Raw genomic sequence first — 25,519 nt, 5'->3', positions numbered from 1 at the left:
GGAGAGGGCGGCGACGGCGGGCAGGGTCGCACCGCTGCGGGCGGCCGCTACGCTGTCCCGGGGTCTGGGCGCTGCCCTGGAAGAAGGCGGCGGAGGGGCCTAGCTTCGGACAGGTACGGTGGTGCTGCTGGCGGGGCCGGGGGCCGGGGCGGGAAACCGTGAGGCGGGCGGAAACCGTGAGGGGGCCGGAGGCGGCGGCCGGTGGGTGTGAGGAGGTGGTGGCTGGGGCCGCGAGCGCCCTTGCGGCGGGTGCCATCCCGCAGCAAGGCCGACAGGTGCCCACGCGTGGGTGCCGGCCCTCCGCCGCGGGAGGGGTGCCCGGGAGGTTGCTCGTTCGGTGGGCAGCGCTCGGCAAGGGAGGGCGGGCGGCGCCCTGCTCAGCCGTGCCGCCGCTTCCCCTCGCCGCGGGCCGGGGCGGGGGCCGGGCCAGGCGGGCGAGGGGCGCTTTCATGGCTGCGGACACTCGGCTCCCGGCGTCGGTAGCCGGCGGGGCCAGAACCCCGTGAAAGCCGCCGGCGGCCGGCGTGAGGGCAGGCCCGGCTGAGGGCGGTAAGCCGTTACCGCACAGCTGTGCGCCGCGGGTCCGCGCGGGGCGGGGGGCCTGTGCCGCCCTGCGCCGGGCTGGAGCGCGCCAGCGAGCGACACCGGGGCGGGGCCGGGGTGCAAGGTTTGTTTCAGTTATCGGAAAAAAGAGAAAAAATACAGGAACAAATAGGGCTTCTCTCTTTGGAGATATACTCCCGACCATGAGTGGAATGCGTGGATTTGTTGGTTAAAAAGTACTTGGACTCTATGTCACACTAAATCACTTTACTAGTTGTTAGGATGCTAATGCAACATGTGAGGTAACAAACAGTGGTATTTAATAGTTTCTTGTCCTGCTCTGGTAGAACTATCCAGAACACTAACAAAAAAGGTAGTTAAGAGGGATTTTAAGCATTTCTGAAAAACTTACTGCAGTGTAGGTATTGGATCCTGTAATTCAAAATTGATACAATACAGTACAATAGTGGATCTGGCGCTATAGAATTTGTGTCTTTTATTGTGGATACCTGTATTTGCCACATACATTTATCTTCTGACACCAACTCTTAAATATTGCTTGGTTTCCTTTAAATGTGCCATGTACCCATGACTTGTCCGTGACCTGATAGCGGGGATGGATATCCAGTGGCCTCTGCTAGAGCAGGAATCATTTTGCTGTTTGTCATACTAATCTGTTCAGTGCTTTGTCGGATTGCTTGGAGCCTCCTATTAGAGAGATGAAGATACTATAATGGTTTTGTTGTTGTTGTTTTATTGAAATACAGAAAACATTGATTCATTCTACCTCTAGAGGCAGTTTTCTGAGCAGTGACATAATATAAGCACCAATAATAGGTAAGAATGAAACTGTGTTTCAGGATTAGACTGCTTCATCTGGTTTGTAATCAGGCAGTACCTGCATCTTGGGTCAAAAAATTGTCCTGTTTTTTGGTTTGTTCTGTTCTGATCAGGGAATGGTGGCCAATGGGGTGAACTAACAGCTTATCTGGCTCTGCAAGTCTACAAATACAGTTTACAGACAATTTTTGCTTTATTGCTGCTTGTATGCCACTCCCAGAAGCACCAAGTAGTAGCTTACGCTGCTCAAGTTTGTAATAGTTTGGGACTCCTACTTAAGAACTGCTGTGCATAAAACCAGTTGTGAACCAGCACTAGTTTAAAGCACTGCCTACAAGCAGTAAGTTGGGTGTTTGTAAGTTGTTGCAATTTCTTACAATGGCTCAGGATTGGCTTCATATTTTATGCTTGTACGTTACTGTCTCATTGCCTGATGTTTCAACTTACAGGCATGCCTTGAAAACTGGCCTACTGCCTAGTTATTTTTGGACAGCAGTCCTCAGCCAGATGTAGCAAAGGCTTTCAGAGGCTAGATAAGTCACAGCACTTTGTAAGCTAGAGCCCATTCTCAATAATGTAAATGGCGAGCACTTTTAGGGAAAATCATGCAGGATGAGCAGTCACAGAAGCAACTGTGGATAAAGAATTGTGGATAATCATTTAAATGTTGTGTTCTGAGCAGAACAAACCCTCTTTGTTTACCTAAAGGCATATTCGTGGTCTTGTTTAAACTACTGATCAGATGTCGCGACGGAGGGAAGACACAGTCACTCAATATGAGTGATCAGCAGACTTTGTTTATTGTCTCTTACAGTCACCTTTTATGCCTTGTTATAATTAGCTCATACATATTACAAAAGTTAAGCTCATTATTGGTTAGTTGCCTAAATACCAAGTCCACTCCTGTTTCTCTTCTGTAGTTATCTGTTCCCACCTGCAACATTCTTTTCCCACCGAAATCTTCCTGTTATTGTGGAACAAGGACAGCCAAAGACAGTGTATTTTGCTTTACTTCAGATAAGCTGAGAGCGATGTGCATTTTTGTCCAGCCAGCTGGACTATGTCTATGAGACCTTTTTCAGCTAGCCAGTTATCCACAATTCCCCCGTTTTTATTTTGGGTGACATAGGCCTGGTTGACCATTTTCAATAACAGCGTTTTAACACAGGAAAATACACAGCCAACTTATAAAATCTCAGTTCAGAAGGATAATTCCAGAAATACTTGAAAAATAAAGTTAGCTTGAAGCTTTAATTTAGATGCTCTTTCTGTTCCAGTGATATAAAAAGTTTAAAAAATTCAAAGGTAATTTTAAAGTTCTGAACATGGACTAATGCAAGCTCAAAACCCAAAAAGAAACCAAACTGATGTTTGACTAGGAATATTTGCAAATATTTTAGTGGAAAATCCCTGATCATTAACAATTTTCTGTCCAAATAACAACTGCCCTTATGCAACCAACCAGTCCATACATTTTCTGAAGAACACCTCATTGATATCAAAGAATTAACAAAGGGGGGAAATTAGTTCTAAGCTATATACATTCATAAGTGGATTTTTCAACAGTTACATACAGATTTACGCACTAAGCCATAATGGCTTGTAGGTGATACACACAAGAAGAGTACGTTGCTTATCTGTCTGAATGTCTATGCTAAATTTGATAACTATGCCACAAGCCAAGCCTACATGGGTGCTGTATGTTATGCACGTTCCTTAACAAACAGAAGTATAATAGGTAAAATCCCAAGATCTAGTCCCCAACCTAATTATATTATTTTGTAGCCAATTAAGGAAAATAACACAAATGTGCATATCTACATGTGCACACACCTTTTAGTTCAGAACCAATCCGTGATAAAAGGCCTTAGCCTTATGGCATCATCGAATCTTAACGAGTACAGTAATTAAAAATGCAGTCTTATTGTAAGTGTGATTTATGCTGACATTCCCTCAAATGCTACACGTGAGTACTTCTCACTCAACTGCCTCAAGTTAAAATAGTAGTATTTGTTAATATGTATTAAAAAATCATTAATTCTCTACAATAGCAGTTGACTTCCATAACACTATGTAAGCAAAAGAGGCTTAAGATGGGTTTTCTGAATACTAACAATTTATTATAGACTGTCTAAACTCAGGTCTTGAAAGATTTCGCTCTGCCAGACATAGAAACACTGTTGCACTCCAGTTGTGATATCCCTTTTCCCAAGTTGTCACATGCACATCTCGCTCAAGCAACATTATTGTTAAAGTTTCTCCCTGCTACATAAAAGCATATTGCACTTGTAGATATAAAAGCCAGCACCCTTACTTAGATTATTACCTTATTACCTTGTAACTCTTAGTATACCTTGTATCTCTGATTTCATCACTTCAAAAATTCACCAGGAGCAGATAAAACCACAGCATCAGACTAAACTACACCTTAACTGCCGATTCAAATAAAGGCATTCTCTTCAGATATGCCTAATGCTTACAAATAATTTTGGCTGGTTTTGATCAAAAAACTATTATTACAATAATGATCAAAAATAATAATCCCGTTTGCAAAATGCCTTTAAGCCAGCCTCCTAGTCCCAACCAATTTCCACATTCAGAATACAGCATAAATACAGAATACAGAATAAATTATCTCCATCAAGGCAAAAAGGCTTCTTTTTAAACACAGAGATGTTTGCTAGTTCAAAGCAGAAACCCATTTCTTGTAGGTGACATCTGAAGCACTTTTTTTTTTGTTTTGTTTTTTTTTTTTTTGTGGGCTTGTAATCAAGTCCGTATTTTTCCTTGAGAAGCTTAAGCTGTTCCACTTGTTTCAGGAGTGTTTCCAACTCTGAGTTGTCGAATAGGTCCGTATTTCCCAAATATATCATACATTTCCTCCGCTGTGATTTTATACGGCAGGTTCCGAATATAGAGGATCCGATTGACCTCTGGGGGCAGCCAGATGTTAGCTCGCTTAGCCGCTTGCATCGCCATGGCGCCGATCGGAGGGGGGGGGGCGGGGCGGGGGTGCCGCCTTGGAGAGAAACCGCGGCCGGGAAGGGGCCTGCCGTGCCGCGCGCCACCGCTCGCCGCTGCCGCGGGGGTCCCGGATGCTATCCCATACGCTAATAACCCGGGTAATGCCTTGTTGCAATCTATGTCCCGAACGCTCCGCTTTTCTAAAAAGCATATGAGCGAATCGTACGTCGCTTGTCTCTCCATACCTTCGTCAGCGCTGTTGCAGCCTTTGCGAGACTTCGGCGACGCGTGGCCGGCGGGACCCTCTGTAGGTGCTCCCGGGCGCGGGGACTGTGCCCTTCCGCCTCCTGCGCTGCTTTCAGGACCGGTACCCGAATCTCCATCGAACCGTGGCTCGCAGGTTCAGCCCTCTCTAGGGTCCCTGTTCGGGCGCCATTTGTCGCGACGGAGGGAAGACACAGTCACTCAATATGAGTGATCAGCAGACTTCGTTTATTGTCTCTTACAGTCACCTTTTATGCCTTGTTATAATTAGCTCATACATATTACAAAAGTTAAGCTCATTATTGGTTAGTTGCCTAAATACCAAGTCCACCCCTGTTTCTCTTCTGTAGTTATCTGTTCCCACCTGCAACATTCTTTTCCCACCGAAATCTTCCTGTTATTGTGGAACAAGGACAGCCAAAGACTGTATTTTGCTTTACTTCAGATAAGCTGAGAGCGATGTGCATTTTTGTCCAGCCAGCTGGACTATGTCTATGAGACCTTTTTCAGCTAGCCAGTTATCCACAATCAGATACTGATCTACATTAAAATATTGGAGAGTGTTTTGAATTCTCTTTCTCTCTTCCCTTCTCCCCTTCCTTTTTAAAACCTGTTTCTGTCAGTGATGATCTTCTGGGGGCTTACTCTGATCTGATCCAGTGTGATGGTAGCTGGAATTCTGATGTGCCAATTTGTGTAAATTCTTACACAAAGCAAAAAGGAGAACCGTACTATTTTTGTCACTTGGCATTTTTCTACTCATATTCCTGCTTATTGGTGTTCCTGAAATTATAACGCATCTGGATCCACAATTTAAATGGGACAAATCAGACTTTGAGATTAATTGAAAACATAGCATTTAACCTAAGTTTCAACCTAAGCAATTACTACTTTTTTTTTTTTTCTTTTCCCCCCAATTTAAGATTTAACAAGATAATTGGAAGCATAGCATTCTTGCAGGGTGTTCCATAGAAAGACTTCTTGGTTTGTTAAGGTGATACATAATAACCCCTTACTGGAAGTCACCATTCTTGCTTGCTGCGGGTACTCATGCTTTTTTTCTTTTCCTCCCTTTCCTCCAAAATAGGTGCATCATAGATTAGGAAGAAAACCTAGGTTGCCAGGTACTGATATCTGTAGACTGTCTCTTCCTTTTTTTTCAGTGGCTTATATGCTTTGCTATGACGCCTCCACAGTCATCTGGTCCATCTATCTGTGTCTCTTTTCAGCTTGTATACTTCCTCAGCACAAAGGCTTTTCATTGTTCTTGGGTTTTTGTCAGCAAGTTCAGCTGCTTTTGCTATGCTGGAAAATTCTCAGGGCTACATTGGTTTGATGTGGCTTTGGTCTCTTTTGCAGGAGTAGAAATAAAAAGGGCAACAAAGTTGGTAAAAAATATGGAGGGGGTTCTGTAAGAGTTAATGAAATTGTAGTTATTTCAACATACAGATGGGTAATTAAACTTTGGAGTTTGTGTGTTTTTGCCATGTACAACTTTGTGACTCAAGATCAGAAGGCAGTGGAAGACATTTAATGATTACCATGGATGGTTTTTTCTTCCATAGGAAAAATACACTTAGCTACTGAAGTTGAGCACCAACTTTTTGTGGGAACAGGAACAGCAGAGGATCACCATCATGCCACTTAACTGTTGGCCATTGTCAGAGGTGGGATGCTGATTCAGGTGGATCTGTGGTCTGGTCCAGGATGGCTGGTGTTAAGTTGTTCTTCCTCGCTAAGCTAGAATCAGTCACAGGCTGTCCTGTAAGCTGGTTGGCAATGATATGCTTCTTGGCTCTGTAATGTTAATTGTTGGTCCCCTCTGCTTCAAGAAAACGAGTAATATCCCACAAACATTTATTTTAATCAATTTAGCAGTTGTATTATTTCACACGCTTCTGGCAACAGTATTTGACTCTTTTTGTCCTTTCCTTCCCTATCCTCTGAAGACACTGAGATAGATAAGAGGAAATGAAGGGCTGGCACTGTACATCAATGGCAAGCAGCAGGGGTATATATGTTGTTCTGCCATAGTTAGGTAAGCAGCAGCACAGACACCTCAGCTTGTTAAAAACTCAGTTCTCTGGTTTCTAGGCCCTTTGAGGCAGGTATGGCCCTGAAAAGGTGCTGCTTGCAAACAACCATTTTGCGGAGCTAGAAATTGAAGGACAAAAGGTGACTGTCTTCAAGTATGGAAAACACGTGACAGTATCACACTCAGGCTGGGGATTAAGGCCAATTTCTGTGGTGGTATCTCAGAGTGAGGAGTTGCAGTGTGTTTCTCACAAGGATCACGGTTAAGGCTCCAGCAAAGGTTACAAGGTTATAAAGGTGTATAGTATTACTTATGAATCCAGGGCTTGGGAAGACAAATGGTGATTTAAAGATGCCAGAGTGCTGGGATAAAACCCGAACCAACAGCCACCACAGGGAAATACACTGCCTGCATTCTTGTCACACAGGGACATGCTGCCAGGCAGGCCACCCAAAGCATGTCCATGAGCCTCTGCTGGCTCAGAGCACTGGGTCCAGCTGCCTCCTGACAATCACCTACTCTGTGCTGGGAGAAGTCACTTCAGTTGTTTGTACCTAGGCAGCTTTCTGGTTCTGTGTGTGTTTATTTTGGTTAAGACATGCTGCTGCAGTGACTGTGTTAGCATTGTAATGTGGCCGCTCTGAATGCGGACTGGCGTTTCAGTGCCACTTCCATCTTCCGTGTTGATTCCTGACATATACATCAAAGCAACCTGCGCTGTCTCTTCTTCCTTCCACGTATCACTTCTGCACAGGTTAGTGAAGCTATGCCGTGATGGTCCCTTATATTGAAAGTTTCTCTCCTAAGATCTCTCTCCGGTGCTGTGACAGTTAAACGTATATGCAGGTATTGCAGTTTACTAGCATTCCATTTATGTACGTTAGGTTATATAGTTTGTCTGTGTAGATTATATATATACACGCACTGCATATAGCAAATATGGTATGTTAATATGTATGTACATATATAAAACATACATATACTGTTATGTATAGTACTGTACTACTGTGTATATAGTATATACAACATCTCATACTAGGTGTGTATAGTAATATGAGCATATATAAAACCTAACATACTATATTGTACTATGCTTCTTCTGATCAGCTATTTTTCTCCCAGTCCCTACTTTGTCTTGCGGTGGGCAAATGTTTGTGGGTGTAGCTATGCCAAGTTAGAGTAACTGTTTAATAAATGCAGGTTGAGTCCACATCTTTGACGTGCTCTGAAAGATCTAGCAGCATCTTCTGGTTCTAGCCCTACAAGCTGCTCAGCTGCAACAGCAAACACTGGTCTAAGCATGTGTCCAGTCAACCCTTACCTTCAGGCTTCATTGTAGCAAAAGGTCTTCCCTTTCAGCAAAGACAAGCAAAGCATCCTATGAAGGTCAACATCTTAAAAATGGAGATACGCCACAAGTTTTCACTGTTGGGTCGTCCCGCCCCCCGGAAATCTTTTTGCCTTTTGGTTTGGGTTTTTTTAATGGACTTGAAGCTGGACCCTGCAATAATGTAATTGACTGTCAGTATCAAACTTGCTAGCTATAGATAGATATGTGAAGCCCTTGACTAATTATGGGGGCTGCATCCATCTTCCCTAGTTCCAGGCACACCTGTCTGGCAGGGGGGGCCTTTTAGAAGACTGCTTGCATTGAAGGGAGCCTGCAGTGTGAGTGAAGTGTGGAGGGAGAGGGTAGCTCTGCCCCACGCAGGAGCTGACACTTGGTTTGCCAGAGCCTGCTCTGCCATACTCCATGCCTGACTTACCAACACTGGAAACTGCCAAGAGCCTGCTCAGTGAGGTGGCACGTCAGCTCCTGCAGCTGCCTTACCTACCTTTGCATGGCAGAGGACACCAAGACTTATGGCAGCATTGAGAATGAGACAATTTGTTAAAGCTTGCAACTTTCAGCTTACTCTTCTAGTGAACTTAGCTCAGTTAATTATGATAAATCACTATTACCAAACCAATGTTTAATTAAAAAAAGAATTTATTTCACACTTCTATACAAATATCCACAGGTAATTTCTAATCATGGAATGATGTAGCATTGCTAGCTGGTATAAAAAAAAAAGATAAAAGTATACCAGTGACATGACTTATTTTTCAAGAACTTTCAGTTTAACACTGTTTAAGATGTTCATCTTCTTAGGCGAAGGCCAAAACCTGCTTTTAAATCCAAGGCTATTTGTCAAACTAGTCTTAGCCCCTGATTAGCCTGGCTTCTGAAGCTGCTGAACCTTTCAGCAAGTAAGACAGAATTCTAAAAGCTCAAAAACTGAGTAACAGCTAAATACGTGTGTAAGTGTTCATAAAATCAGGGTCACAGCATACTAAGATTATTTAGCAGACAGATGAGTCATTAAATTAATGCACTTTCTATAATGATAACATTTTAGGTGACCACACCTTCCAAGAAGGTATGTTCAAAGTTAGTAGTAAAAACAGTTGCCAACTGCCCTCGTAGCAGGTTTTTACCCTATGGGGGGGAAAAAGTACCAAGAGGTTTTTGCATAGTTCAAATTACTAGCAATTAATGTGCATACTTTTTGAGCAGAATTTTGTTTTACATGGAATAAACAATTGTGAACTAAATCTTTGTTCTTAAATAGTACCAACACTTTAGAACATGGGTGAAAAAGTAAACTCTTTAAATAGTTTTATCAGATATGTTACAATAGTTACATTACTGATAAACACAACATTATGGTTCTACTTTTATCAACATTCAGGTATTCAAGAGGATTCAGTAGTCTCAACATGGATCAACTCCGCTCCCCATCATTAAGGTAAGTTAGGCATTTAGAGCCTCCTTCAAGTGCTATATAACAGTTGCAGTAGTCAATGCCTTTTGCCAAACAGTAAGTCCTTATGAACCTGGAGAGCTGTTTCCAGAGAACCTCTCACTTTCTTGCAGTGAGTATAAAACTGTATAAAAATCCTACTTCTGTATGGTGTCCAAATCGTTAAATAGTCTGAAGTAATATACAAATTGCGTTACAAGACCTGATAATTTCTATTATATAAAGTTACAAGTACGAGGAATAAAAAGCCCACATACACATCACTGGAATAAATATTTACATTTTTAGAACGCATTGGCACCTTCAGTGACTTATTAAAATGCAGTGAAAGCCTCAGGTCTTATACTCTAAGTTCAAAAACACAGTGGATTTGAAAGTTCAGTTAAGTCTTTGGCCTAACAGTTAGTCAAAGACAGTGATTTATAACAAAAATAAATACAAAAATGACTAAAATGTATATATACAAAAAGTACATCTAATATTCAAGCCTCTCTTAAAAAAAACACCTGTGTATATTTGCTGTGAACAAGAATCACACAGTCTGATCCTGGAAAAAATTAATATTGAGCAACATGACCTATTGCACATGTAATTTAAGATGATGCTTCTTGTTAAGCCCTAACTACTGCAGCAGGCAAAGTTCATGACTAAAGTAGATTTGCAGGTCTTCAGATTTACTTGAACAAAGTGTGTTAAGGCCACTGTGTGTTTATAATGGATTGAGGGAAGGATGGAGAACCTGTCTTGACCTTAGTCATGCATTCCTTGCATACCTGTGAAGAGGGTTAGGATCACTGAAAAGGTCTGCTGTAGTGGTTTTGCATATTTTGCAGGAAAGACCCCATATCAACAGAGTATCTTATGAAGCATGAGCTAGATTTGAAGGTGGAAAGAGGCAGTCTGGCAATTAAATAATGCAAATAAAGTCTGTTGAAGCAATTTTAACTGTGCAAACAAAAGCCGCAATATAAGTAGTAATATCTACAATCAAATGCTGAATGTCCATAGTGTTCATAGGTTTAACTCCATCAGTATTCCATTAATGAAAACCTGGATGTTTATCTGAACTGTGTGGATGAAAAGAATTTTTCCCTAAGAATAACTTTCATTTTCATTCCATTTTGTGAACCATTGTTTTGTCTCGAGGTCTTTGCATTTCCCATCTTTGAGCTGTCGCTCTTCTTTTCGAATTCTTACAGCATGATACCGGGGGACACTGTCTTCGTACCTAGAACGCTGGAAGAACCCACACTGGGGCAAAGAAGAAGAAGAACAGTTTAGGTTCAATTTGCTGCCAAAGTGCTGCTACAATTATGGGAGGCAGTAAATTCTTCCTTTGCACAGACAGATGTACAGGTAAGCAAACTGAAGACAAAAATACATAGGCCAAAAATGTAGCCTGTGTAGCTGTAAAAATGTGAGTCAGCAGGTCTACGTTAGTTGTTCCAGCAGCCAATGAAGACAAAATGGCACAGTCTGACAATCTGGTGGTAATCTAATACCTTAAAAATATTCCCTTCACTAACTTTTCTAAATTTGTTTTACAAGTCTCTTAAGTCTTCTTACAAAGCTATTAATTCACATAATAAGAGAATTTAATGCTACACAGACAAGTAGGTACAGTTCAGAAAAGCTTGCTTCTCCTGAATCAGTCTTCCTGTATGGCGACATGATTTAGCTAAGATTTCCAGGACCTTCAAGAAAAGTTACAGTAGGGCTTTGTTTTTCAAAGCACCAACTCCACTACTGTCACCTGAACTAACTACACATGCAGCGTTAGAACATGAGTCTTGCTTAGTTTGCTGTAGGATAAAAACCAGACCTAATTTGAAAGTTGTGTAATGTCCCACAACACAAGTCTCCCTACGTGAAATCTAGTACAGCTTATTTGTGCAATTTTTTTATCGAAAGCTACTGTAAAAACTGATTTTAAATATTGAGGAATGGACTGACATTAATTTTAAAACGAAAATGGAGTTATGGCCACAGTGTTACAAAGAGGATGACTGGTAGAGACTCAAGTTTACATGCTTATTATTGTGCCATCCAGCTGTGATTAGATACTGCTAGGAAAAAAAAAAAAGAGGCTGAAGTGGCAAGGTTTTGTTCATAGTAGTTGGGGTGGTGGGATTTTTGTGTTTGGTTGGTCAGGGTTGGTTTTTTTTAAATATAATTAGAATTTACATGGAACTGAATTTTTTTTAAAATTACATCAAGGCATAGACCAAATCTTTAGCCATCTCTTAGTTAAGATTTCATTAAACACTGTTTTGACACGTTTTAGTTAAGAATTCTTCCCCACCCCCTCGTCCCAAGCATCACTTATTAATAGAATGTACATGCATGTAGTAACTTGAATAAAGGTTGCTAGGAACATAAATCATCACGCATCTTGTAGCTTCAGCAGAGGAAAGTCTGTTCCTAGAAAAGTAATACTTTAGAATTGAAGGAAAACAGATGTTTCCACAGCAATTAAATTCTCATTATGAAAACCCCTTTCATTAGAAGCAACATGTACCTTTTAGCATGCACCGAAGGTTAGTAAAGCAAGTTTACCGTCCATGTAGTCTTAGCTTTAAATCTTAACTCTGCAGTGTTGATTACCATCTCTCAAGTTTAAAACCTTACTTGTACTATTAAAACGTAAATCAAAAAAAGACCAAAAACCATTGCAACAGATCAACATGTCTTCTAAAGAAATAGACAAGAAGCTTTTTAGACCAAGGTAAACGCGTCTGTGTTTGTTCTCGTGCACCAAAAGCTAAAAATCTATCGACAGAATGAGCAAGCAAGTATGATAGTTTGGAATCCAAATGTTAATAGAACATATGCAGTAAAAGCTGCTTCATTAGCCACCACAACCATAGCATGTGCCACAGCTAAAAATTAAAAAAAAAAATATCATCAATTACCAATTACAGCAGTAGATCAATACTATGCATCAGAAGTAAGCCTCTCTTTATCAGATGGCTGAGCATGGATCTCAGCCTTGTGATATGTGGCATCGTAATGATCTTTCTTATTTCTCTTGAAGAAACCACACTACAAGGAAGCAAGGTATTTAGTCAATTTTTCTGGACTGGAAGAAGTCAAACCTATTAAAACTGACTTAAGTCTGTGAACTGTCTTCCCATTATCCCTTCACAGGAAAAAACAAAAACAAAAATCACAAGAACTCAGCTGTTTCTAGATCTGAGAACTTCTTGGACTAACTCAATCTGTAAAATAATAGAGTAACCTGAGGTAAATAATACTATTTTAGAGGCATTTTGATAAATTTTTAATACATCTTTTAAAGAAAAGTTACTATAAATATGTGCAGAGGAATTAAAGCTGGCTGTGAAGAGCAAAAAGAAGTCTAAAAGGAATCCTGTTTGTGGAGTGGTGCACAGGATAGACAAAAACTTAGGGTAGAACCAAAATTAGTACTGCTTTGGCATGTATAACACACACGTTTGTCTTAAACTGATCATTTAACTGATGTTGAAGTACTGTATTTGTCCTTTGTAAGATGGCACAGTGTTTGTCATCAAAAGAAGTATTTTACACACATTTTACATGTGCATACATGTGTGAAAAATATATTTTCATGTGCAGTAAAACACCAGCCGTTATATAACCTACGAGCCCACCCGAAGTTTTAATTAATCAAGGAAGATTTGCAGCAGGGGCTGGGCATTTATTAGAAAATAAGCCTGAACTATCCTGTGAAAAGTCACCTGCAGCAAATAGTAGCTCCTCAGCAAAGCTAATTGCTGTCCTTTCGCCAGAAGAAAGTGCTAGATAGCATATTCTTCTTCACCTCTTCTTTCTTACTGCTATCCCATAACAGCAAATACTAACTGCCTATGCCTGTAAAAACTAAGAATAAAAGGACTGCCCTGTTATACTTGGAACCATAATTAGTTGTAAAAATGCCAACAAAAGTAGTTAGAAAAATAGGTACTTGATTTTTTTTTTTCCCCCCTTTTGGAAATTGCTAACCTTTTGTTATACACACATACTGCTTTAGGGTTTCTAAGATAGAACACCGATGCTACAGAAATTCACCAAGACACCTGGCTACGTATTATTTCTGCACCTTCTGGTTATTTTAATTAATCTACTGTCAGTTTAATGGTATTCCTATTGTTATGAGAACAAAGCCCTGCTAACATTTGTAGATATTTCACATGAAGTTTTACACCTAACTGTAGAAGCCCGTTAGCTGTACCCATCTGTATCAAAGTAACTATGGTCTCCAAACACTTGTCCTGAGTTTTGCTCAGAGCTCAGGATGTGAAAACAGAAAAATTTCTTAACAAGTGTTCCCATATAACCATTTTCATTCCAAATGTTGCAAAACTGAGAAACAGATAAAGGTAATGTATGGCTTGGGCAGTTTTGCTCTATTTTTAATCCCAAACACAAACCAAAATAAATAATTGGCTTAATTAGTCTGCTGTCTTGTCAGTTGTAGACAAGGAAATAAAAAATAGCCAGACAAATAAAAGCTCACCTTCCATAGTAAGAACACCAACAGTGCAAGCATCAGTATTCCAGCAAAAATAGCCACCGAGATGATCCACCAAGGTACTCCTGTATAAAGTGCTACTGGCTTTGCAGGAAAGACAGTAACACGCACCTAAAGGAGAGAAGATACATGAGATACATGAGGATGGGAAGAGCACTTCAGAGGCATCCATGTTTAATAGGAAGGACAATTTATACAATCTTAATCTCTTATCTAACAACATGTCTTCTCTCATCTACAATATGTTTTTGAAGAAAAAGTTCCTACTGGTATCATTTTAATATGGCAGTGAATTTTCCCAACTCAATTGAAAGGTAAAAATAGTAATTCAAAACTCAGGTAAACATTTAGCTACTGTTGTTTTAAAATGTTTTGGGTTCCCTTCCCCCCACCACCCTTTGAGATAAGCTGGAAACATCACACCCACAACGTGGTTAGCATTAAACGTTCAGCTTACCTGAGCAGCTTCATTTGTGAGTTTAACATTCTTAGCTGCAGCAGGAACACTAATCGAAGCCCTAACAACAACGTCCAGGTAGTTCATTTTGGAGTATTCCTGTTCCAAAATAAGATATGGACATTAGACACAGAACAGGAAAGAACTCCAACCTTCCAAAAATGGCAGGTAAGAGGACTTACTTCTAAGAAAGTACTGTTCCACAGCCTGGAACGCAGCACGATAGATGCCTTGCTGTCTAAACCCTTCAGGGGACATTTTATGTCCACACAGCGTGCATTCACATTGCAGTCCTGCAATTACAACTTTCTACATGTAAATAAAAGCACATCCTCACAAACTGTTTTTTAAAACACTGAGATTAAAAACTGGGTTATATGCGTCACATTTATGTGCAAGAACCGACATCTGTTCCTGCTGACAGCAATAGGAAAATTTTATGTAGATAACTATACATAAATTCTTTCCTATTTCTCTCTTACCAGTAGATAATCTAAGCAGTCAAATTTTAGAAGTGTCGATACTTGAATTTAAGATGAAAACAAAGCAGAGAGATACCTTCTTGCACCCTGTCAAACTGAGAAAATCCCTCTTACAAGTGCAGTGGGAGGTATCTGACAAGACTATACTCAGTGTAATACACTTACCAAGGTTTTGTATTTTCTTTCTGAGAATAAAGAAAATGTCTTGCCATCTGCAATCTGCCTCTCTGCAACCTCACGCTTCCTTCTTGAATTATGGGATTCCTAAAAAGAAGAAAAAAATAAGAGTAAGAAGAGTTTTAGTAGTTTATCGTAAGTATCTCTTCATTCTTACCCCTTGCAAGCACAGAAATCAGCAGTGAGTGTTTTCTTGTTCCGCGATCAGCACGAGTGCCATCATTCTATATCCATACTTGTCTACATTCATTTCTAATGATATATTCAGGACAATTACTAGAATTTGAGATTACCTAAAGAAAGGTCAACTGACTACGTTCTTTAATAGGTCAAGAGGGTTTTAGATTTATAAAGCTTTCAATGTTATTTCCACTGTTGTTCTATATAAAGGTTATTAATGTTACTGTGCTATAAGTAAGATTGTGCTGAGGTATGTGCATGGTTTTTTAACATTTAATTACACTCACTGAAAATTTTACTAACTAATGTAGTGATCTAACAAGAATGGGTTTGTGTGCCTGCAGTTTTAATGGTGAAAATCATAATCTTAACATTATATGAAGGAAAAAAAAAAAAGACAAGAAAGGCTTAGGGCAGGGGTCCTCAAACCTTTTAACCAGGGGGCCGGCGCGTGGATGCAGTGGCAGGCAGTCATCTGCGGCTGCTTGGTTCCCCCCCCCATCAAACCCCAGCGGGGGGGGTGGGGAGTTCTATAAATACCGGGGGCCAGACTGAGGACCCTGGGGGGCCGTATCGGGCCCGTGGGCCGTAGTTTGAGGACCCCTGGCTTAGGAAAAAAATTTTGCTAGATAGGCACAATGAAGGGCTATGAAACTTGCTTCAGAAATTCCTTTTCTTGTATTTGTTATAAATAAGTAAATTTAAGTGCAAGCCTCTTCTCTTCAAAAAAGTACATAGAATTCACCCAGGCTGGGGAGATGTTTACTGTTGTTCGTTGTCTTCTGTGTAAGAATTCGATCAGATTTCAATAACGCTGATGAAATTTGTTAAAGCAATCAGCAGTGTCATCCTGTAAGAACATATGACAGCAGTGCCCACTGCAAAAAGAGTCACCATGATACAGCACCTCCATTTCAGCATATTATCTTCATTAACTGTTACTAAGTCTCCTGATAAGTTTACTTGACACATTGCTCATGTATTGAGCTTATGAGCTGCTTAAGACAAAAAATCAAAAAAAACCCAAAACCCAACTGGAAGCAAGCTCTTCCACCCTGCTATCCCATGCTGCAGTGCCTTCATGTTGTACTAATTCATAAACAGAAGAGAGGGTAACATACCGCAACACGCAAACTATTGATTTCCTTCTCGGGTTGACAGGAGACTTTTTCCAAGCCTTTGGAATCTATTTTCATCAAATAGAGCAGCCATTTGCCATTACTAATTTCTTTTGGCCACTGGATGTCCAGGGAAGCAGTACCAAACGTTTTCAGTGGTCTGCCCAAGTTAGTTACCTGTTAAAACAAACATTCTTTAAACTCTGAAATACTTTTTAAAGATAATCTCTTCTTGATTGAAACTGTTACTGACTTGGGCAAGTTTTAAGCCCACACTGGTAACAGGCAGATGAAAGACAGCTGACAGTATAAAGCAAAGCATATACTGGAACTAGCACACTTGGGTAAGCAAGTAAGTAGAGTTTAAACATGCAAGTATTAAAATTGTCTAACGCGAACTTTCTAAGCTGTTGATTTTTAGAAATCTATCTTAATGTGAAACAACAACTCCAATTTAGAGTTAACAAATAATTCTGTTACTGAGGCAAATTGCAAGTTTATGAGGAACTCTTGACACAGAAAGATAACCAGCTCTTGCTCTTCTAAAGCACGGGAGTTATTTCCCAACCTATTTTTTTGCTTTCTTAGCATTACCATTTATGACAGCAAGTTCTAAAACAGATATTCTATCTGTGTCTACTTTAATACACGCATGCAGGTAACAGAAGGAAGTGAAGGACTGAAAGAGATGGACATGAATCCTGACAAACTACAATGTACAAAGACAGCAGGGCTTGCATCAGTGATGCAGAAAAAGCAAATCTCTTGCTGATAAACAGTTTTTGCAGAACCAAAACCGTCTCTCTCAGCCTTCTTGATTTATTTGTGAGGCGGAAGACCAAAAGAGTGCAACAGACCTACACATTCACAGTGGCTCCTGCAGTGTCATCTTGTACCTGCTCAGTCCTGCATGCAGTAAGCACGTACACTCCCTGCCTGTGTGCATCAGCTCACACCAGGACATGCCACAGACAGGCTTCTGGGTTGAAGTTTTGTTCCCTGCCTGCACGGGGGTTTGTGCTGCATGGCTGAGTGTGCACGAACTGCTCTGGAAAAATGCGTACAGCCAGCCTCAGGACACTTCCTCAACACAGGACTGGAAAACATCAAGGCCTAAAGAAGCTCTGTTCTGCAGTTAGACTACATATTCTGATCAGGAAGTCAGCATTTGGGGACAAGAAAAGCCAATTTCAAATCCAGCAACTTTTCCAAGTATTTGTATGCCTAAAGAGAGAAGCTGTTCATTTGATTAAAAGCAGCTGTTGACATTAATCTAAACTACTCACTCTGAATTCATACTCTATGAGGTTTCCAATATTATCTTCAGATTTCATAGCACTCTCACCAACGATGTCACCTCCAAAATATACCTGAGAAGGCTTAGCCACTCTTTTCCGTTGGGGGTGGGGAAGGAGAAAAATCAGATTTTAATGAAATCTGCAGTAAAACTGTCATCCCCAGCCCCCCCGTTTGTTACGCTATCAACACTTACCCAGCAAGTGATAAAAGCAATTCAAGAACCACTTTAGCACTAGCTGTAATTGGAGTCGAATTAACTTGAGTGCTTGTTCTACAAGGAAAAGGAAACAATGCTGTTTATTTTACAAATTTAGCAGTTTCCACTTTACTGTGAAATTGCTTTTGCGAACCGAACAAGGTAATTCAAAATGTGTACAACTGTATATAAAAACGTAGCGTGCACACACAAAGAAAACTTACGTTTCCAACTTCAAATTAATGTCCAAGTCTGTTGTATCAACATTAACTTTACTGGTACTTAAGATCAGATAAAAGGTTACCTAGACAAGAAAGAACATCCATGAAATATGTAAAAATTTTATAAAATGTATTAATACATGCAATACTGTAAGAAATACACCATCAAGCTCTAGAGTTAAAAGGACATATCCAAATCAAATTTCCAGGTATGACACACAGAAACTTTGGACACATGCAATCAGGATTGTATAGCTTGAGTAGAACAGTGCAACTTACATTGGAATTTCTTTTGAAAGGATTTCCAAGTTCACACTCCGCTTGAGAACCATTCTGGTTAGCACCACATGTTAGCTGTTTCTCCTGATTAAACAGAATACATTTAGAAGTAAAAATATGCTGAAAATATTTTAAAAATTGAACCTCTTTTCTCTTAAAAATACTTACAGGATAACCTCTCATCTCCCTGAATGCAGAATATGTCAGACTGTCTGGAAAAGTTGCAATTAGTTTAGCTTCATATGCATCTTCACCATCTTTCTGTGGATTCTTTGCATCAGATGGACTGTTCGTCACCGTTATTTCCAGGGCGATATCCTTCTGATCTTTCAGCACAAGCACTGGCATGCCGTTTTCACTGCAGAAATGGAGTATACAGGGTTGCGTGCATTAGGAAAACAAACATGTATGAAAGTTTGCTTCTCACTATGGTTTATCCAAATACAATTCCCTCTATCAGGGAAGAGCTACTGTAAGACCACAAACACATGAATGGTTATAGGGTTTTTTTCCCAGACCAGTATTTTGTCTCTGAAAGTGACCCGAAGTTGACAGGATAGAACAAACTGGTACACTCCTCGAGTAATCAAGAGTTCATAGTATTTCTGAAAGGCCACTTGCATCTGACTTATGTTTAATAGCATGAATTTTCTCTGAATAAATCTACTGATCTACTTTTTCTTGTAAGGTATATGTGGTTTTGGCTTCCGAGTCAGGTTGTGGCACTCACTGCTAAAGGTGACCGTCAACAGTCAGTCACCTCACTTCCTTTTGTTTGTTTTACACCTCTTTTCTCATTTCACTAGCCGTCCGGGGGGAGGGATGCAGCAGGGTGTTAGGTGTGCATTATGATGAATTGATTTCTCTGTTCCCTTCTCTGTAACTGCTTGTCTCAGGCTACCAGACTATAAGTATATCATGTTGTCATACAATCGAATTTCATCTCAAAAATAGTTAACAGTATTGCAGACAGACTACTTGCAAGGCTGGTTTAGAATCTTATTCTTCCAGCGGTTAGAAACCTTTTTTCTAACTTTTAGCCCACAGGTGCACAGTTGTGCCAACTTTGTATCCCTTTGACTCTTACCCACCAAGCTCATCCCCATTCCCCCACCCTCCTCACCCTGACAGACCAGCACTACTACTACACAGGGCTGTGTTTGCCAGACTAACGGAACAAAGCTGCTCTACCTCCCAAAATCCTCTCCTAAAAGTTCTTTTAGGCACTTGTTCATAACTGGAATTTTAGCAATGCATTAATCAAGGCTTACATCGGTAAATAAGTAAACCTGTCTTCGTTTCCTTCTCTAGCGCAAAACCGGTACTGAAGTTTCAGATTGCTGTGACATTCATTGTCTTCTCCACATCCTTCTTTTAAGAACTCCACCTAAATAAAACCAAAGGACTTTTACTGCATGCCACATGATACTAGCTTAGAACAAGATTTCTGATGTGCACTGCATAAAGCATCTACAGGGAACCAGGAGATGCTTTCCTGGGTAGAGTAAGATTTTAACCTGACTCTTTACTTCTTGACTGTCAGTAGAGTTTTCCTTTGTAAGACACAGCCCTTGAAGCTGGTAATTTAGAACTTTAAATGTGACTCAAGGGCAAAGTTAGATAATTCTAAGTGAGAGGTACACTTCTAATGAGGAAAAACATCCTTAAGGCTGATTCTTCAATGAGCATTGAGGAAATGAGATCTTTTACCTGAGATATTCCTTCTCTTTTACTTCACTGCTGCAGAGCTCTAACACTGTTACGCAGCACCCTAAGCATGGAAGAATTAGACTGTGCATTATTTTGTCATGTGGGGCAAGTGTTCACAGCAGGAGATGATGGCCAAAGTCCATTCCCTCCTAAACTTGTCGGGCAGAGGAAAAAAAAAACTAGCAGCTATACCATCTTCACTTTTGTTGCAAAAGAAACAGGATCTAGTTCCTAAAATTTTGTAATAAGTTCCTAAACAAAATACAAAATCTAAGCCACTAGTTACAAGTCCAGCGCCACCCCAGGTATTTCCTTCGGTCATAATTTAGCTTTCTACAGTCTTTAAAATTCAGTGATGTAACAACGTGCAGCTTTATGGGAAAATGTGATATCAAAGGCTTACTTTTGTGGTCTTTGTTTCAGATTCATTTGAATTTAGAATTGGTATAAGATCCGGAAGGGCTCTCTCTTTTCGTGTGGAAGGTGAGCTAGACTCCAGGCCAGCAACTTTAACACTGACTGATACTGGAATAGGGCGTAGCTTATCTTTAATTTTTTCCTGTTAAAATATTTTAAATGACACAGTTAGTGTACAGTCCAGAGAAGAAAAAACAGCACAAAGACTAGCTTTTGATACAGATTTTAGAACAAGCAATAAAGCAAAAAGTCTTTTTTGCTACATTTTGCAGTATTAAAACCATTCACTATATAGAAATGCAGCATTTTCTAGAAACATGCAAGAACACAAGGAGCCCAGCCCTACTGGTGTTTTGGGGTTTTTTTAAATGGCTTCCCAACCTCATGATTTCCGTCACCCTCAAGAATTCCTAGGAGCAACAGACAGTAACTTGAGCAAGGGAAATTCACACTACAACAATAAAATCACACACTGCAACAGGCTGCCCAGAGAAGTTGTGGATGCCCCATCCCTGAAAGTGTTCAAGGCCAGGCTGGATGGGGCTTTGAGCAACCTATCTCATGAAAGGTGTCTCTGCCCTCAGCAGCAGCTGGAATGAGACGATCTTTAAGATCCCTTCCAACCCAAACAATTCTATGATCCTATTGCATAATTTCAAGCTCTTTAATTGGCTGTGGTCAAAAGCAAGTGTGGAGGCTGGCTCACTAGTGCAGAGCCACAGATAGAGAATTTGTTCAGCAGCTGCTGGAATGCCACTTTGAAGGGCCAGTGCAGCACATAGCAAGCTTTCTTGCCCTGCCCATTTATCCCCTCTGAAACCCATGGATTAAAATTCTTTTCCTAGCCAGTCACACTGTTAAATTCTATAAGTTACTTCTGTTGGAAACAGCTCTCCATTTTTGGCATTTATTCCATCTCTGTTGTTCTAAATTAGTTCAGCTCTATTGACCTGCAGAGCATGCTGCAGTGGCTACAGCTTTTATTCACACTTTGTGAGAAAGGCAACAGGAAGCAGCATGTGTGCAGGGAGTAGTAAGGTGCTACTTAACTACAGCTATTTTCTAGTTTTGAAGCTTTTATTTCATGTGACTTTTGAGTTACATACAAAGGTACCATGAGGCTGAAAAAAAAGAGCATGGTTTTGGTTCAAATGTATCTAAATGGAATAAAAATAAAATACGCTGCCTTACCTGCAGTACAAGCTTGGTTGTCACACACTCTTTTGAGTTCTGCCCCCTTAGGGTTGTACTTGCAGTAAACTGATCGGAGAGGTGGTCCTTAAACCGTACCCTGGACGGCAGGCCTAACTGCCTCCTCTCGTTTTCTGCTTCAAATGTATAGTTGATCTCTATATGAAGAAATAAAGTAGGTCAGTATACAAAACAACCCTTACCTTATCAAAAAGAACAGGTATTATCTTACAACGTTATTCTAGGACTGTTTCAGCCAGTGCTGGGCTTCACAAGCTGTTTTCATTATTTACAAAACCTTCTCCATCTGTCAGTTTTGTCCCTCTCCAGGTGAGGGTACCCTGTGCGTGTGTCTGAAGGGAACTTTGAGCCAAATGCTTTCATCCCAGGAGAACCCACCCCCTGGAGCTGGAATGGCTGCTGCGGAGCCAGCAGGGCAGAGACGCGGACCTCGGTACCCATGTCTGGTTTGTCCCAAAGGGCACCTACGCAGCCAGCAGGGTTTTGAGGTCAAGGTGCGCTGTTAATTTTAATACTGAAAGCAGAAGTGTGACTAGAGCTTTCTAGTTGTATGCCGAGGCATGTTTTGATAGATCTGAACTCTGTGCCTCTTTTCATCATCTCTGTATTCAGCGCAATGTTGCAAGGATGGGAACAGCACCAAGTGTGCCAGGGCTCAGGAGCACGCAGACAGGCACAGGTGAGCTGCCTGCCAAGAGCTGGAAGCACTGGACCTGTTGAAGGACCAGGACCTTATTCAGGCACATCCTATGGATTTTAAAAGTAAGTGAGAACATCAAGACCGGAGGAGAAAGAGGTTTGGGCTTAAAATTCTTCTCATTTCATCTCAAAATCTTACAGTTTTCTAATGTGTAGTAACAGCAACATTGTAACTAGAAAAACAGGAGACATGAGAAACTAACACTTTACATTTGTAACTATATTTATGGCACAGTCTTCCAGGCTTCTGTTAATAAAAAGATTTTTTTTATTTCAGTTACTGATTTCTACAAAACCATTTTCATGAATACAGAACGCTGTTTTCTAGGGTAAGACTCTAGTAAGAAATAATGTTTACTAATGATACTTAAAATGGGCTTTTAGAACTGTTTTCTTCAGCAGCAGTAACCTAGAGAGGCAAAATGGTTTTGGTCTGTGTGGCAGCTGTTCGCTGGCAGTTGCATTACCTGTAAAACTTCAGCCTGTCCCCCACAGAACTCCTAACACACCAGAATGACTCTAAATATACATTACTCTAAATACAGATAGCGTGATAGCTGACTGACCTTAGTAATGAGTCACAGTTTAAACTTGACAGCCACAGTCCCAGACAAGCCACTATAATTTCAGTTCTATTCTTCCATGAGGAAGAAAACAAAAAATAAACCATGTGATAAACAGATCAAAAATATTTCTCTTCAAAACTTACTTATTCTTGGGTTTAAATCACTGGGGTTTGCAGTATATTGAAAACATGCTTTCACATCCATCCTGTAAAAATTGTCAAGAAATTAGTATTCACTTCAATACAGCATGGTCTGACAGACTGAAAAGTTTTAATAGTCCACCGTCTGATACTGTCAGTCTTACGACTGTGGTTTTCATGCTATAACAGTAATTTGCTGCTTACTAAACTGAATTACAAAGCAAGAAAAAATGGTTGATAAAGCTGTAAGAAAAAAGTATTTTCTGGCATTTGCTCTTGCATCTACTCATGAGAAAGCTGTTCAAGTTAAGATACTTGAAAGTGTTAAAAGTACTAAAGTTTGTCACTTAAGTGGCAAAGTGACATTTTCAAAAATGGACATTATGAACAGAATATATTCCACACCTTGTCTTTAGCACAGTAGTCATAGCAAATTGAGGAAGTCAGTATGATCACATGCAGATACATTTGCTTAACCTGCAAGACTGTCATATCCCTGTCACTTTAACATCATCACTAACTGAAATACACCGAGGATTCTGATATTGTTTTGTTGGTTTGGTTTTTTTTAATTTACCATATTTCACTAGGGTCCTCAGGGTTCTTTTTCTTTAGATCAATTCTGTCAGGCTGTACTGTAATGCTTCTTCTGATGCTTATCACAGGCCGAGATCTTCATTTGAGGAAAAAACGGGGAATGAAAAGAAGGGGTGAAAGAAGAAGGAAAAGTTTCTGTTAAGGTTAATGAAATAATTCATGTGAATCCCAGATGCCCTCCATGCCTGCGCTGATTTGCAGCAAAGACACCCCAAGAAACATAGTTTAGCTTTTATAATGGTTAGAAACAAAATTAAACTACTTATAGCTAAGCAAAGAAAGTCACAAAACACAATTGTATTAAATGCCTGACAGGGAAGCAGGGTATGTTAATGTCATGTTGCGGCTGTCATTTTATACACATTAAAGAACCAGAAAATCCAAAGTCATGGTTCCCACCACAATGGTAATTCGGCCCCTGTGAACAACTGTAGGTACTAAAGTTCATTCAGATTAATGTTTGCAACAACTTTAATGTGGAGCCTGGGTTGCTGTGGGCAATGTTTTCATTTCCTGACTCCTCTGTAAGTAGGGCTGTATCCACAATTCAGCCTGACAGCTTCTCCCTTCTCTTCCCTCTTGGAAAGGACAAGAAAACACAGTTCACACTAACAAATGAATGAGCTGATCCCACCCTCATCAAAGCATCTAAGGCTTGTTTAAAGTGGCCGGTTAAGCCACCTCCTCCTTTTCTAGCAAATTTCTTTTAACTGGGCCCACCCTTTTCACTGTTTGGCACCATCACGCCACCATAAAGGTTTTTGTTCTCACCTCTGTAGAAGTTTTTGTATTATTAAATTATTAAAGCTCCTTTTGAGTAAGCAGAACACTTAATAAACTAACCGACTTTCCTTCCACCTACTCTGTTCTCTTCCACAAGCAATGTGAGTTGTTTTTGTTGTTGGGTGTTGTCTCAGAGTTATCTAAGAACGGTTCAGTTATGTACACAGATAGAATACACCCTTGGAGATGGGATCATCAAAGAAATTGGAGGAAAGGTCGTTCTGCTTGAAAGGCAGTTGTTTGCATCCCCAGAGTTGAGATAAGCAGTTTGGAGTTTCTGCCTCTCCTCCTCTGGGACTGACAGCAACCACCGAAGACCTGAACTTGATGCAGCACTCACAGCTCTGAGGAGGAGACAGTCCTCTTCCTGCTCCTTACTAGTGATTCAGCTTAACAGTACATTAACTGGAAACAAAGCAGAGGTCTGCAAAAGGCTGTGACCTCATCTCCAATTAAGGCATGTGCTACGGAAATCCAAAAGGACCCTATCTGCAGGGCTTCCTCAGAACTGTTTCATGGACCCCACCGCAACCTCAGCAAGACTGTATGCCTCACTGCTTTTGGATCCTCAGCTACAAAAAGAGGGGTTTGGTTTAGTTTTATTCTATTTTCAGTAGAGCAGAATCAGATTTATGTAACAGCAGGGGACAAAAAGCTCTAACAAATGTATCAGTTAACTTCTTCCTTAAGGCAGGCAAAAGAATTACTTATCACCCTTAATCCCATCCAAAGACATGGGCATCCAAGTATGCGACCACAGGACAAAGCTGGGGTACAGATGCACTGCACACATCAGCGCTCCACAGTGACTGTCCACATTCACCCCCTCACCCTGCACTGCCTGTAAGGCAGCTTCTCAATAAGAGGAGAGGGATAAAGTAACAAAGTAATTTATGGAACCTCCAACTTCTAGAAGGAAAAATACACTCCAGGCCAAGCACCTTTTTGCTACCTCTAAGCAGTTTGGTTTTAAAAACTAAAACTAAAACCAAAACTTTGGTGTAATTAGTTATAGTTCTGTAT

General features: G+C 40.5%; 1 protein-coding gene and 1 long non-coding RNA gene across 6 annotated transcripts in view; one reads left to right on the top strand and one right to left on the bottom strand.

Annotated features, from left to right (window-relative positions):
• Positions 1–11: 11 nt before the first annotated feature.
• LOC121092782 lies at positions 12–25,518 on the top strand. Of its 4 annotated transcripts, XR_005829378.1 has the most exons (5): positions 9,362–9,435; positions 10,597–10,806; positions 15,093–15,214; positions 22,005–22,473; positions 24,664–25,518. It is a non-coding gene; the product is annotated as an uncharacterized LOC121092782 (long non-coding RNA). The 4 variants fall into 4 exon arrangements; XR_005829379.1 differs by lacking the exons at positions 15,093–15,214; positions 22,005–22,473; positions 24,664–25,518 and adding exons at positions 12–113; positions 17,036–17,649 and having other exon boundaries at positions 9,379–9,435; XR_005829380.1 differs by lacking the exons at positions 15,093–15,214; positions 24,664–25,518 and having other exon boundaries at positions 22,005–22,686.
• The window catches only part of ITGA6 (integrin subunit alpha 6), a 45,348-nt gene continuing 28,447 nt past the window's right edge, over positions 8,619–25,519 (bottom strand). The window contains exons 10-26 of one of the 2 annotated variants that reach the window (XM_040604322.1): positions 23,694–23,789; positions 23,120–23,181; positions 21,691–21,848; positions 20,486–20,641; positions 19,644–19,759; positions 18,541–18,730; positions 18,373–18,456; positions 18,097–18,176; positions 17,870–17,947; positions 17,664–17,766; positions 16,381–16,554; positions 15,068–15,166; positions 14,603–14,713; positions 14,421–14,519; positions 13,949–14,074; positions 12,363–12,492; positions 10,584–10,701 (exon numbers count right to left, since the gene is read on the bottom strand). In XM_040604322.1, coding sequence (XP_040460256.1) covers positions 12,385–12,492; positions 13,949–14,074; positions 14,421–14,519; positions 14,603–14,713; positions 15,068–15,166; positions 16,381–16,554; positions 17,664–17,766; positions 17,870–17,947; positions 18,097–18,176; positions 18,373–18,456; positions 18,541–18,730; positions 19,644–19,759; positions 20,486–20,641; positions 21,691–21,848; positions 23,120–23,181; positions 23,694–23,789 — 1,840 coding nt within the window. In that variant the 3' untranslated portion in view covers positions 10,584–10,701; positions 12,363–12,384. Of the gene's footprint in view, positions 10,702–12,362; positions 12,493–13,948; positions 14,075–14,420; positions 14,520–14,602; positions 14,714–15,067; positions 15,167–16,380; positions 16,555–17,663; positions 17,767–17,869; positions 17,948–18,096; positions 18,177–18,372; positions 18,457–18,540; positions 18,731–19,643; positions 19,760–20,485; positions 20,642–21,690; positions 21,849–23,119; positions 23,182–23,693; positions 23,790–25,519 lie in introns of both variants that reach the window. The other variant, XM_040604321.1, reaches the window with a different exon arrangement.

This window comes from Falco naumanni, chromosome 8, assembly GCF_017639655.2.
Source record: "Falco naumanni isolate bFalNau1 chromosome 8, bFalNau1.pat, whole genome shotgun sequence".
Classification (NCBI taxonomy): Eukaryota; Metazoa; Chordata; class Aves; order Falconiformes; family Falconidae; genus Falco; species Falco naumanni.
The sequence above is the reverse complement of the archived record's forward strand: the minus strand, read 5'-3'. Positions and strand labels throughout refer to the sequence as shown.